Source organism: Barbatula barbatula (genome assembly GCF_947034865.1).
Source record: "Barbatula barbatula genome assembly, chromosome: 13".
Taxonomy (NCBI): Eukaryota; Metazoa; Chordata; class Actinopteri; order Cypriniformes; family Nemacheilidae; genus Barbatula; species Barbatula barbatula.
Window position 1 is genome coordinate 1,072,168 of NC_136776.1, and position 13,610 is coordinate 1,085,777.

General features: G+C 44.5%; 2 protein-coding genes across 4 annotated transcripts; one reads left to right on the top strand and one right to left on the bottom strand.

The window, feature by feature from the left end:
• Nucleotides 1-444: 444 nt before the first annotated feature.
• LOC306902450 (protein FAM200C-like) lies at nt 445-2,382 on the bottom strand (the record flags this gene model as incomplete). The annotated part of the gene is made up of 1 exon (XM_079471013.1): nt 445-2,382. The coding sequence occupies one exon, from the start codon at nt 2,380-2,382 to the stop codon at nt 445-447; it is 1,938 nt and encodes a 645-aa protein (XP_079327139.1).
• Nucleotides 2,383-5,837: 3,455 nt separating this feature from the next.
• LOC306902392 (uncharacterized protein) lies at nt 5,838-12,686 on the top strand. Of its 3 annotated transcripts, XM_079470914.1 has the most exons (6): nt 5,838-8,190; nt 8,273-8,442; nt 8,548-8,798; nt 8,882-8,927; nt 11,736-12,430; nt 12,511-12,686. In XM_079470914.1, exons 1-3 carry the CDS (start codon nt 7,587-7,589, stop codon nt 8,635-8,637), a joined length of 864 nt encoding a protein of 287 aa, XP_079327040.1. In that variant the 5' UTR covers nt 5,838-7,586; the 3' UTR covers nt 8,638-8,798; nt 8,882-8,927; nt 11,736-12,430; nt 12,511-12,686. The 3 variants fall into 3 exon arrangements, with proteins under 3 accessions (XP_079327040.1, XP_079327039.1, XP_079327038.1); XM_079470913.1 differs by having other exon boundaries at nt 8,882-12,430; XM_079470912.1 differs by having other exon boundaries at nt 8,548-12,430.
• Nucleotides 12,687-13,610: the final 924 nt, after the last annotated feature.

Genomic DNA, 13,610 nt, shown 5'->3' on the forward strand with positions numbered 1-13,610 from the left:
CACCGATCGTCCAGAGAAGCCGGGCGACTTTGGTACTTTGTTTGGTCAAAATAGGGAGAGTCGTCCACGAAAATGCAATGGCATAGATTGTAGGTGGACGCCCTCCCGTTGGGAAACGATAGGCCGAAGGGTCTGGACATTTTGGATTATTTTTGTCTAGAAGCCCCCCATTTATCCCCCAAAGGTCCAAAGTTCTTAGACCTTCGTGAAAAATCGACCTCTCCCAACACTAAACCTTCACAATGCTGTTCAGGCATATATATGAGAGACGAGGCTGTGTGCTTAATCTTGTGATTGGGTGCAAAAAATATTCCCTAATCCTCTAGGGCAGGGGTCGGGAACCTTTTTGACTGGGAGAGCCATGAAGGACAAATATTTCTAAATATATTTCATTGAGAGCCATATAGTTCTTTTAACGTATAATACATTTAATATGTCTTACTTTTAATGCGACTTTTGGTGCTGCATGGTTTTGCTGATGACCTTGTAGTCTGGTTCATACGTGGTGAGGTTGAGCTTCATGCAGGCGTTGAGGCTTCCATCAGTTAAACGTGAGCGTAGGTTGGTCTTAATGTTCCTCATATGCGAGAATGACTGCTCACATGCATATGTAGAGCCAAACATGGTCAATACGGCAATACTCACACGCTGCATTGTGTGGTATGTCACAGGAAGCTCGTTCCAAGTTTTGAGAATCAGCTGGTCTTCAGGTTGAAGATTTTTCATTTCTGTCCACCTGTGTTCCCTCGCCAGCTCTGCTCGCTGTCTTGCAAGACTTTCCAACTCTACATTAAGTGACTTGAACTTACTCATCCACATGTCTGATGCCTTCAGGTCAGCAACTTCCAGCTCAAAGTCTCTGATCGAGACCCCGGGGATGCATGTCAGGTCGATTTTGTCCACTGCACACTCATGTGGATGAGTGATGAACTTGAAAAGACCAGTGCGCGCACGAAATTCTCCAAAACGTGCTTTGAATGACTGCAGTAGATTGGATGTAAAGCCAGCTAGCTTCTTGAGATCCAGATGTTGAGTGGAGTCAGTTGCTAAGCATGCATCTCTAAATTGTTGCAGTCTTTCAAAGTGCAGAAGACGACCTGTTTCAATATCCCTGAGAAAGACTTCCAGCTTGCTTTCAAATGCAAACACTGCTTGTTGAAGGGATGAGATTGTGTTTCCAATACCTTGCATTTTCACATTGAGCTGGTTCAGATGGCCAGTTATGTCCACGAGATAGTGAAACTGCAGGAGCCAGTCAGTGTTGTCTAGCTCAGGATGCTTGACGCCTTTCATTTCTAGAAAAGTCCGGATTTCACTCAGGCAAGCTGCAAAACGGCTGAGCACCTTCCCCCTTGACAACCAACGCACGTTGCTGTGTAAAAGCAGACCGGGATAATGATTCCCAACTTCTTCTAGCAGAGCTTTAAACTGGCGATCATTTAAAGCGCGGGAAACAATAAAGTTGACCACTCGAATGACCAGCGACATCACCTCACCAAGCTCCTGGCCACACGTCTGAGCGCAAAGCGCCTCCTGGTGCAGGATGCAATGAAAACTTAGGATGGCTCTCTTTTCATGTTCACGGAGAAGCGCTACAAATCCTTTGTTCTTACCCAACATACAGGGTGCACCATCAGTACATACAGAAATAAGTTTATCCATCGGTAGTTTTTTTTCTTTAGTAAACTCCATGAAAGTCGTGAATAAATCCTCTCCTCTTGTTGTCCCTTTCATTGGCAAAACAGCTAAGCTTTCCTCACGCAGTGTGTCACCTGCAGCATACCGGGCAATTATACTGCACTGAGATAGATGGCTAACGTCTGTTGACTCATCTAACGCGAGAGAAAAGTATGTCCCGGCGTTTATGTCCTTAATTTGTGTTTCCTCAACTTGATTTGCCATCATGATGCTACGATCATGCACAGTTCTTGCTGACAGGGGCATGTCTTTTATCCGTTTGATTATTTTGTCTTTATTTGGGAAGTCATCAAACAGTTCATTGGCCACATTAAGCATGAATGTTTTGGCATACTCGCCATCTGTGAATGGCTTTCCATTCCTTACTATTGCCAAAGCACCCGCAAAGCTAGCGGAATTCCCGTCACCTTGCCTGGTCCACACGCGTAGTTGCTGCTGACTCGTCTGCACTCTCCGCTGTAGCTCCTCGCATGCCCTTTTCCTGCTGTCCCCCGCTGGATATTTCGATGCAAATGAAGCATGGTGCGTATCGAAGTGCCGCTTTATATTTGACCGTTTCATCGATGCAATTTTATCATTGCATATTAGACATACCGCAGATCCTGCTCTGTCCACAAATGCAAATTCCTCTGTCCACGCAGCCTGGAATGCACGGTAATCATCGTCCTTTTTTCTTTTCGCCATCTTTTCCGTTACAAGGGTTGAAGCGGATAAACTAGTTGGCTATCTGATCAAATTGATTTCTTCACCTTTACAATGACCCGGAGATGCTCGCGAGCGATTGGTCCCCCGACCTGTGACCCGCGAAATTTATTTTCAAAACTAATTTCTGTTTACTTTAAAATGACACAGTATTATTAAGAAATATCATAAGTATTGTAAAATCATTTTCAAACTGATTTTTTTTTCAACTCAAAATTGTCTGGGAGCCATATGCCGTCACCGGAAGAGCCATATATGGCTCGCGAGCCACAGGTTCCCGACCGCTGCTCTAGGGCGATGTGCTCTCGGTATGTTGTCGGGGGCCGCCCGACGGGCCAGAATCTAGAATACGGGACCCCTCGGACCTTCCTGGAAATTTCATCGTATAGCTTATTTCAGCGGTTTCCAAACTTTTTTTCCTGCGCACCCCCTTCTATGTCCCAACAGGGTTGGCGCACCCCCAATCCCCACTTAAAAAAAAAACGCAACAAAGATTTGTTTTATCGCCATATAAAGACTCATGTTTAATCATGCGCAAAAAAACAAAACACGCATGACAATAACATCAACAAAATTTCAATATAATACAACAAAGCTACGCACAAGCTTCCACTTTTAAGAGGACAAGTGACAGACACAGGCTCAGTAACAGAAAGCACGGTTATTTTCAGCCGCGTAAAAGAAACATTGCAGCAATAGGCCAGGCCTATTAAATGACCGTGGAGCTAGCATCATCATCATCATAACACAACTGTTATGGAAATTAGAACGACGGTACCTTGAATTACATTGCAATGAAGTTACAAACAATCCACAACATTAAAGAGAATAGGCTCCGAAATAGATAAAATAGGCCTAGGCTAAATAAAAACGAGGATCAATCTGAAACTTTTCAAGTGCGACAATAAAATTTGCCTACACACGATCCACAACATAATTAAGTAACAAAGTGCATAGTCTCAAACAATCTGTATCGCCGATCCAAGTGAAGCCCAGACTCAGATAATTGTCATCATATTTCCTTTTTTTTTTTCCTGTCTGGTGTTCACCCTCATCACCTCTTTTTTGCCATCTCCTTCCCTCCTCTTCGGTTTCCTGCGGCGCATCTTCTGACTCCCGCTCATTTTCTTTCTCTATTCTCTCCGTCTCTGTTGCCTCCAAATCCTCACTCTCTCTTGGTCCCTCTCCTTCTTCGTGACTGACAACTTTATCATAAGACGTCCTACTTGACAGTTTCCCTGATTTCAGCCAGTTAAGCATATTTATAATATGGAATGAATGAAACGAGTTGGCAGCATATAGCCTAGCGGCTGCAGTGCATGAAAGAAGAGCAGTGTAGAAACGTAGAAGAATACAGCTGCAGTCTTCTTCTACGTTTCTATCAAAAACTAATAAATTATAGTTTTTTATTTAAAATAAAAGCGATTACAAAGGACATGTTTACTGTTCATGTTTTTTTATTGTATGGAAAAATCCCACTTAAAAAAACAGATCGCCATTACATTTTTCCTCTCGCGCACCCCCTGGTGGCAGCTCGCGTACCCCTGGGGGTGCGCGTACCACACTTTGGGAATCCCTGGCTTATTTGAATGGCTTTTGCATATGTGTTTCGTGGACGTAGCCCCGACAGGGTCAACCGATCCGAAACCGGGTCACGAGTAACCGCCCGTCATCCACCGGTCGTGCGGAAAAGCCGGGCGACTCTGTGACTTTGTTTGGGTGTCAAAAGGTCAAAATAGGGAGAGTCGTCCACGAAGCAGTTAATGAAAACGCATTGGCATAGATGGTAGGTGGGAGCCCTCCCGTTGGGAAACGATAGGCCGAAGGGTCTGGACTAGGGGTGGGCGATATATATCGTCTGCGATAATATCGGGATTGTTGTGTTAACGATGTGCAAATTCTCATTATCGAGTATTTTAATTACTCCGAAAAAACACTCCAAAACACGCATTAAAACTCCACACATTCAGAGGCTGCAGCAGGGCGTCACGTGATTGCTGTTGTACGCATACACGTCGTCATCTCTCTCACAGGTTAGCGCGTGGCCGCACGCATGTTCAACACCGGTTAACGAATGTGGTTATGCTAAACATTTGACAGAAGGAGACAACATGCAGACACCCAGAGCCTCGCAATCTACTTCAGATGACTTAGTTGCTAAACGTGGCTCAACCTCACTTGCATCGAAGTGGTTTGGTTTTGAGGAAACTGATGTTGCGCAAAAGACGGCACTCTGCAAAGTGTGTAGGAAACATGTCGCTGTTAAAAGCAGCTCGACGACCAACCATAGTAAGGAATATCAAGAGTATGAAAAGTTCAGAGACTCCGCTGCCCGAGAAAAGCCGACATCGGCTAAAGTACCTGCTGCACAACACACGCAGCAAACTTTAGCGGAGTCGTTTAGCGGAAATGTGCCGTATGATAAGAAAAGCAACAGTGCCAAGACATTACAAATGCTATCACCAAGTTTAAACAAATGCTAAAACAATCACCAAGCAAAATAAATGCTGCCGATTCAGTAGGTAGGGAAAGTGCCAAGTCGAAATTATTTCAGCTCAACTGCCCTCCCCAACTTCTATCATATATTAGAATTTCATCTTGCTTGTATGCTTTACAATTTACAGTACAGCAGAGGTGTACAACTGAATGTTTACTCAGAGTTATACTTGCACTAATTCAATTAGTATTATGTATGTCTTTGAATTGTTTTTACTTGAATACTTACATGTTAAAGAAAATAAATAAGCACTGTTTTCATTCAACATGGTGCCCATTATTATCATCAGTGATTAAGTAACTCAGACTTTTAAAAACACATTTTTAATGGATTTCGTCTAATTATCGTTATCGTTAAAATCGCCAAAAATATCTAGATATAATTTTTTGTCCATATCGCCCACCCCTAGTCTCGACATTTTAGATTATTTTTGTCTAGAAGCCCCCCCATTTATCCCCCAAACGTCCAAAGTTCTTAGACCTTCGTGAAAAATCGACCTCTCCCAACACTAAGCCTTCATAATGCTGTTCAGTGTTATATGAGAGACGAGGCTGTGTGCTTAATATTGTGATTGGGTGCAAAAACATTCCCTGATCCTCCAGGGCGATGTGCTCTCGGTATGTTGTCGGGGGCCGCCCGACGGGCCAGAATCTAGAATACGGGACCCCTCGGACCTTTCCGGAAATTTCCTCGTATAGCTTATTTGAATGGCTTTTGCATATGTGTTTCGTGGACGTAGCCCCGACAGGGTCGACCGACCCAAAACCGGGTCACGAGCAACCGCCTGTCATCCACCGGCCGTGCGGAAAAGCAGGGCGACTCTGTGACTTTGTTTTGGTGTCAAAAGGTAAAAATAGGGAGAGCGTATGCGTCACTGAATGCATGTATGTGTCACCGAATGCATCGTGCATAGAGCAGACTGTGTCGCATGCATGCGCTGTTATGACATCAAACCGTGACGTATGCACGCACTGCCACACGTCACCGAATGCATCGTGCATAGAGCAGACCGTGACGCATACAAGCGCTGCTATAACAGCAGACTGTGACGCATGCATGCGCTGTATGCGTCACCGAATGCATCGTGCATAGAGCAGACCGTGACGCATACAAGCGCTGCTATAACAGCAGACTGTGACGCATGCATCGTCACCGAATGCATCGTGCATAGAGCGGGCCTAGGAGCATGCACGCAATGTAATAACAGCGCGTGTACGCTTCGGTTCATGCATTGAGCAATGTATACAAGGACATTTACCACAAAGGCCCCGGGGGTCCCGATAGACCCCAACCATCACAGTCCCACAAGCGACATAGTGAAAGGCCAAATGCGTGGGTGCCCGAAAAGTATTTTAAATATTTTTTTATGTATTACTCTGCAACCCATTCATTTCAATGGACGAGGCTTGAAAATGAAGCCTTGAACATAAAAGAGGACATCTTAATAGTCAAAATGAGCATTTTATGATTCCATACCAACATATATGTGTACAATAAAGTGTACTCGTTGAATAATGTGGTTTTTGAAACATATAAATTTATATTTTTTAGTTAAACATTGCTAATAAGTATTATGTCCACCAACTTAATACACGTGGCCCGTTCAAATAAACTGCAGGTGGACGTTTCTCTGTTTTTCGCCAAGTCATGCAGGAAGCGACCACCAGCAATTTATTTGAATGGACCACGTGTATTAAGTTTGTGGACGACCCATTTTAAGGCAAAATACAGCCTTCTACGAGTCGATAATAACACATGTATGTTGTATAAAGTGTACTAAGGGAATAAGGTGGTTCTTTAGTCGTATATATAAATACATCGGGAAAAAAGTAATCAAGAAACGCCTGGCTAAACTAAGTAACAAGAAAAACTACAAGGACTACAAATATGGCAACCAGGAAGTGACCACCCGCAGTTTATATGAATGGACCGCGTGTAGTGAGTTGGTGGAAACTCGTTTTTAAGCATAAATAAGCATTATGTGAGTTCTTGCGAACATATGTGTGTCTAATAAAGTTTAATATGTGAATTGCGTCGTTGTTTATTCATATAATTGCTTATAAACGCCTGGGGAATCGAATAAAGAAGAAAACTACGCAGGACTACAAACATGGCACGACACCGGAAGCTTATTCCGGTCGTGTGCCATATTTGTAGTCCGTTGTAGTTTTTTGGTAATTCGACCACCTTACGCTTATAGGAACGGCATATTAAGTGTATTAAGTTGGTGGACAACCACTTTTTTGGTTGAAAGAAGACAGGACAACATTTTAATAATACAATTTTATTAAAAACTGTTTAAATCCACACAATAACAATATAATATCACTAAAAACACCCTTGAAACACTACTCTTTAAAAAAAACTATTCTTACTGGAAGTTGGATACATTTTCTAGTGTGGATGAACACAACTAGAGTCCATTCTTACTGGAAGTTGGATCCATTTTCTAGTGTGGATGAACACAACTAGAGTGCATCTTAATGGAAGTTGGATCCATTTTCTAGTGTGGAACACAACTAGAGTGCATCTTACTGGAAGTTGTGTGTGTTCATTGTGGTCAGTTGTGGCCTGGGGGTTAGAGCGTTGGGCTTGTGATCAGAAGGTTGCTGGTTCTATTCTCAGTGTCAGCAGGTCATGACTGAAGTGCCCTTGAGCAAGGCACCTTACCCCTGATTGCTCTGCAGTAATGTGTCACTGTAAAAAAAACTCGCTTTGGATAAAAGCGTCTGCCAAATTAATAAATGTAAATGTGTTAAAAACACGACAATGGCAGATTGTTCTTGACCTTGAATCCGACTCACTGAGACGCACTTCTGCAGAGGATCTGATCAACGAGTATAAGGCACACCAGGAGGGATGGGACCTCTCTGCCAGGCTGAAAAATAATGTGGCGTCAAAGGTCTTCAGGATAAAACATTTTCTTGGATACATGGCAGAGGGGAAATCCTCTCTGGGCAACATGCTGTTCCTCAATGAGACGTCGAGGATCAGGCAGTGGATGGACAAACTGCGGGTGTCAAGGATCACCGAGACGACCATACACCACTATTTCAAGAACGTGGCTCAGTTCCTTGACTACGTGTCCGAGACCCCCCCGACCACCTGCCGCCTATCGAAGGCCATGCTGGTGGCAATCAGGAGAGAGGTGCGCACCCTGATAAAGGGAATGAGGAGAAAGGTGGTGACGCACGAGTACAAAGTGAAGACGGCCAAGGAGGGGAAGCTGCTGTCAAAAGCCCATCTTTTGCAGTGCCGCGAAAAGGCAAGAAAGTTCATCCCGGCCATTTTGGGTGAGTTAAACTTTCACTTTTTTCAAGCTTTAGACTTATTGCATTTCATCCTCTAATGACTCTGTCTTTTCTTTCTTTGCAGAGAAGTTAAAGACATCGCCCATCACAAAGGACCAGTGGAGGTTCTACGGGCACCTGACCGCCTACCTCGCCACCATCTACGGGCACCGCGGGGGTGTTTACCAAAACTTGCTGGTGGAAGAGGTGACCGGTGCCCGTAAAGGGGACCCGGCCGGGAACTTTTTAATCAACGTGAGTAGCTCACTTTCTCATTCTCACGCACCTCGCTCGCTCGCTCACTCAGTCACTCACTCACTCAGTCGCTCACTCGCTCAATCTTGGCTTTTTCTTCTACAGATCGCAACCCACAAGACGAACCAGGCCTTCGGGGCGGCCCAGCTCTCCCTTACAGACGAGGAATACGGATGGAGACCTTCCTCGACATGAGGGAGACGCTGGTCGGAGGATCGGACTCCCCGTATTTTTTTCTCACCTCAAAGCCCAACCCCTGTAAGAATTTAAATGCGCATTTTCAGGAGGCGTGGGTGGAGATGGTGTTGCCGGGAACGCCAAATTTCACAGACGTCAGGACGTCGATAGCGACATACGTGATTATACATTCATATTAACACTAGGCCTTTCGGGAACAGATGTGTCTCCTCCTAACTTATTTCTTTCTGTCTTCTTCCAGGCTAAGAATTCACACACATCTGATGACCGGAAAAAAATTGCTCCAGGTAGTCCCAAACTTTTGCGAGCAGTCCACATCTCCATTGCTCTAACAGGCACGCGGAAACGGGTTCGGGGATGCTGCGCGGGGAAGCCCCGGGATTTTTCGGGGGTCCGACGCCCGGCACGACGTCGGAGGGGACCGCCCCGAGCCGACCTGGGGCGGAAGCGCCAAGCGAAGAGCTCCCCAGCCGCGCTTCGGCATAAATCCACAGTGTGGCGCCAAGCCCGTCCACGGCCCAGTTAAAGCCAATGGGCCCGATCCCATTGCCGTAGCCCAGGGGTGGGCTTTTTGCGCTTCCCCCGGGGGACCACGAACGTGCTACCCCCCCCCCCCCTTCACAACGAAAGCACTACCACGAACGCGCCTCCCCCCCCGTACCACGAAAGCACTATCTGTCCACTTACCAACTATTTTTGCCAAAACGGTCAGGTGACCGCCGGGGTCGACCCCCGCACCCCCCCCGTGCCACGGAGGCCCTATTCGACCGCTTACCGGCTACTATTGAAAAGGAGAAACGTCCACCTGCGGTTTATTTTAATGGCCCGCACGTAGTAGGTTGGTGGACACGCTTTAAAATAATTTATACGCATAAACGACCCCGTTAGTCTGTTGGTACACTTAAATAGACACACATATGTAAGCAGCAGCTCACGGATTGCTTATTTATGCTTAAAAAATGAGTTTCCACCAACTCACTACACGCGGTGCATTCATATAGACTGCAGGTGGTCACTTCCTTTATGACTTAGTGAAAAACGGGGCGAAAGTCTACGTGCATTAACGACCCCGTTAGTCTGTTGGTACACTTTAATAGACGTACATGTGTAAGCAGCAACTCACATAATGCTTATTTATGCTTAAAAACGAGTTTCCACCAACTCACTACGCGTGGTGCATTCATATAGACTGCAGGTGGACACTTCCTGTATGACTTAGTGAAAAACTGGACAAAAATCCACCTGCAGTTTATTTTAATGGGCGACGCGTATGAAGTTCGTGGACACTCTTTAGAATAATCTATATGCATTGACGACCCTGTTAGTCCGTTGATACACTTAAATAGACATACATATGTAAGCAGCAACTCACATAATGCTTATTTATGCTTAAAAACGAGTTTCCACCGACTCACTACGCGTTGTCCATTCATAAACTGCACGTGGTCCTGTCCACAAACCTCATAGGCGAAGTCCATTCAAATAAACTGCATGTGGTCATTTCCACCTGTAGATTACAGTAGTAGTCCACACGTATGAAGTTCGTGGACACACTTTATAGTAATCGATATGCATTAACGATCCCGTTAGTCTGTTGGTACACTTACATAGACATACATATGTAAGCAGCAACTCACATAATGCTTATTTATGCTTAAAAACGAGTTTCCACCAACTCACTACGCGTGGTGCATTCATTTAAACTGCCCGTGGTCCCATCCACTGGCAGTTTATAGTAAATGGGCGACACGTATTAAGTTCGTGGACACACTTTAGAATAATCTATATGCATTAACGACCCTGTTAGTCTGTTGGTACACTTAAATAGACATACATATGTAAACAGCAACTCACAGATGACGGAATTATGCCCTTAAAGTGGTTGTCCACCAATTAAATACACGTGTGCCATTCATATAAACGTAAGGTGGTCGATTACCAAAAAAACTACAACGGACTACAAATATGGCACACGACCGGAACCAGCTTCCGGTTTTCTGCCATGTTTGTAGTCCTGCGTAGTTCTTTTCTTTATTCGATTCCCCAGGCGTTTATAATCAATTAAATGAATAAACAACGACGCGATTCACATATTAAACTTTATTAGACACACATATGTTAGCAGCAACTCACAAAAGACACGATAATGGCCTTAAAAATGAATTTCCACCAACTCACTACGCGTGTTAGTTCATAAACTGCCCGTAGTCCTGTCCACCTGCAGTTTATAGTAATGGGCCAAGCGTATTAGGTTCGTGGACAAACCCCCAAAAGGTGGTTGTCCACAAACCTATTACGTATAGTCCATTCATATAAACTGCCCGTGGTCCCGTCCAACTGCAGTTTATTTTAGTGGGCGACGCGTATTAGGTTCGCGGACACACTTTATAGTAATCTATATGCATTGACGACCCCGTTAGTCTGTTGGTACACTTTAATAGACATACATATGTAAGCAGCAACTCACAGATGACGGAATTATGCCCTTAAAGTGGTTGTCCACAAACCTAATACGCGTGTGCCGTTCATATAAGCGTAAGGTGGTCGATTACCAAAACAACTACAACGGACTACAAATATGGCACACGACCGGAACCAGCTTCCGGTTTTCTGACATGTTTGTAGTCCTGCGTAGTTTCTTATCATTAGAGCTTCGTCAGACAGCGAAATAGACCGTTGCAAAAAAAAGGATAACGTTATTTTCTTAAAAGCAAGTATAAGTTTATTTACTTCAAAAAGCACACTATTCACATATTACACTTTATAAAACGTAACGTTTTTAGCAAAAAGTTGTAAGATTGGACCTAAAAGTACTTAGACAGCTGTTAAAAACTTCACAAATATGAGAAAAACATAGAAACGATCTTTAAAATAACACAGTTTACTTAAAGAACAGTATAAACAGTTAAAACAATACACTGAACAATGTAAGAACATTATTATTAAATCACAGTCGAAACACAAATGCGCCGTAAAAACAACACCATACACGAGGCGTCATTACAGGGCGTTCATGCATCAAGATCTGCTTTATGCGACATGCATTCTGTAACGCATACACGTGTTGTAACAATTTGCTTTGTATTTCTCTTTAGAACATGCCAAAGTGTCCCGTGTGCCAAGCGGAGATGGTTAGGCATCATCTCCGTGAGGTCCATAAAGTCAAAGGTATTTTGGAAAGGGACGTTCTCCTCAAGATGGCCAGGGGGAGAGTAAAACTAAGGGGAGTCTCTGCAGCCTTCCCTTTAAATATACAGAAAGGCACTTTCAGAATGGTCATAAGGACCTCACGGCGAGTTTACTCACCTGTTGATGAACAGGGGGTCAGCTGTGGCCTGGTGGTTAGAGAGTCGGGCTTGTGATCAGAAGGTCGCAGGTTCAAATCTCAGTGCCAGCAGGTCATGACTGAAGTGCCCTTGAGCAAGGCACCTTACCCCTGATTGCTCTGCAGTAATGTGTCACTGTAAAAAAAACTACTTGTTAGTCTGCCTTAAATGTAACAGGAAATTTCTTTAGGAGCGCAAACGGAACAAGATAGTAAAGCAGTTGAAGTGGGAAGCTGGTTTGCAAAAATTGAGAGGCTATACACCCGGCCATTCCGATGGTGACCACGCTGGACCTCACAGACAACGAGGCACCGGCGGTGGAAGAGGCACTGGCGGTGGAAGAGGCACCGGCGGTGGAAGAGGCACTGACGGTCTTGGTGGTACCGTCGTTGGAGGACCAACCGCCTGTTGCACCGCCGGTGCCACCTCCACTGTCGGAGATACTGTCCCTGCGCTATCACTGGGTAAGTATCAATGCATCATCTTAATGTGCCAGACAATGATCTAATGGATTAAAGATGATTTGATTCTCGTTAAATTGCAGATGAGTTTTGGCAGGAGCAAAGCCAGTCCAGTGACGTGGAAACAATCGACTTAAGCCACATTTCAGAGGAATATTGTTTTTAGTGTGTTTTAACATTTGTTCTGTTGTTCATTGTTCTATTTATTGTTGTTATTGTTATATAATGTGTCTATTTCTACTGTTCTATTAAAGTGTTATATTTAAAGGGTTGTCCTGTGTTTTCTTTGTAAGTATTGAAAAGTATACCGGGTAAGGATCGAAACATCTCAGGTGTTGAAAAATGAACATCTTTATTTTAACACACACAACATTATTATAAAACATTTATAAGAACACACACGATATAGGAACAATATTATAAGAACACACACGATATGGGAACAATATTATAAGAACACACACGATATGGGAACAATATTATAAGAACACACACGCGACAGGGAACAATATTTTGAGAATAACAACAAGTAAAGAACGTTATGAACAACAAAAGAACAATAAAGAACAACAACACGATGAAACAATAAACTATAAATTTGTCTTTATGGGGCTGGGTGAGATTTTCCTGGGTGATTTGTCCATTTTCAGTGGAGACAGAGACACCTGCAGCCGTCGTCTCGTCTTCATCGGCGAGAACATGGGCCGCTTCTTTGTGGGCCGCTTCGGAGCCGACCGAGGTGGCTCGTGGTCACTCGTCTCCTCTTCGGGCTCCTCGCCGGAATCCTCCTCGCCGGATTCCTCCTCGTCGGATTCCTAGGAAGAAACAAGAGAAGAGGGCAAATTAGTGTGAGATACTGACTGAGCGAGCGAGCGAGCGAACGACGACCACTTACCCTCCTAGACTTGCACATTTTTGACATGGTCGCCCGCCTCTTGCTTCCAGGCTTGATGTGATCGGTCTGTTTTATTTTTTTTGACACCTCAGGCGTTGAATCTTTCAGGGCCGCCTCAAACAGCTGTCTATGTTCCCCCGCCTGCTTGGCATTCAAGTGGAGAACGTAGAAGCGGTCGGCCGTGGCAGTGTCGTGGCACATGAACTGAGCTATTTTTTTCCGGTCATCAGACGTGTGCGCATTCTTAGCCTGGAAGAAGAAATAAGAAAGAAATAAGTTAGGAGGAGA

Coding starts and splice junctions, on each gene's coding strand:
- LOC306902392 (XM_079470912.1), top strand. CDS start 7,587: ATGTGTCACTGTAAAAAAAACTCGCTTTGGATAAAAGCGTCTGCCAAA. Junction 8,191..8,272: donor GTTCATCCCGGCCATTTTGG/GTGAGTTAAACT, acceptor CTTTCTTTGCAG/AGAAGTTAAAGACATCGCCC. Junction 8,443..8,547: donor CCGGGAACTTTTTAATCAAC/GTGAGTAGCTCA, acceptor TTTCTTCTACAG/ATCGCAACCCACAAGACGAA.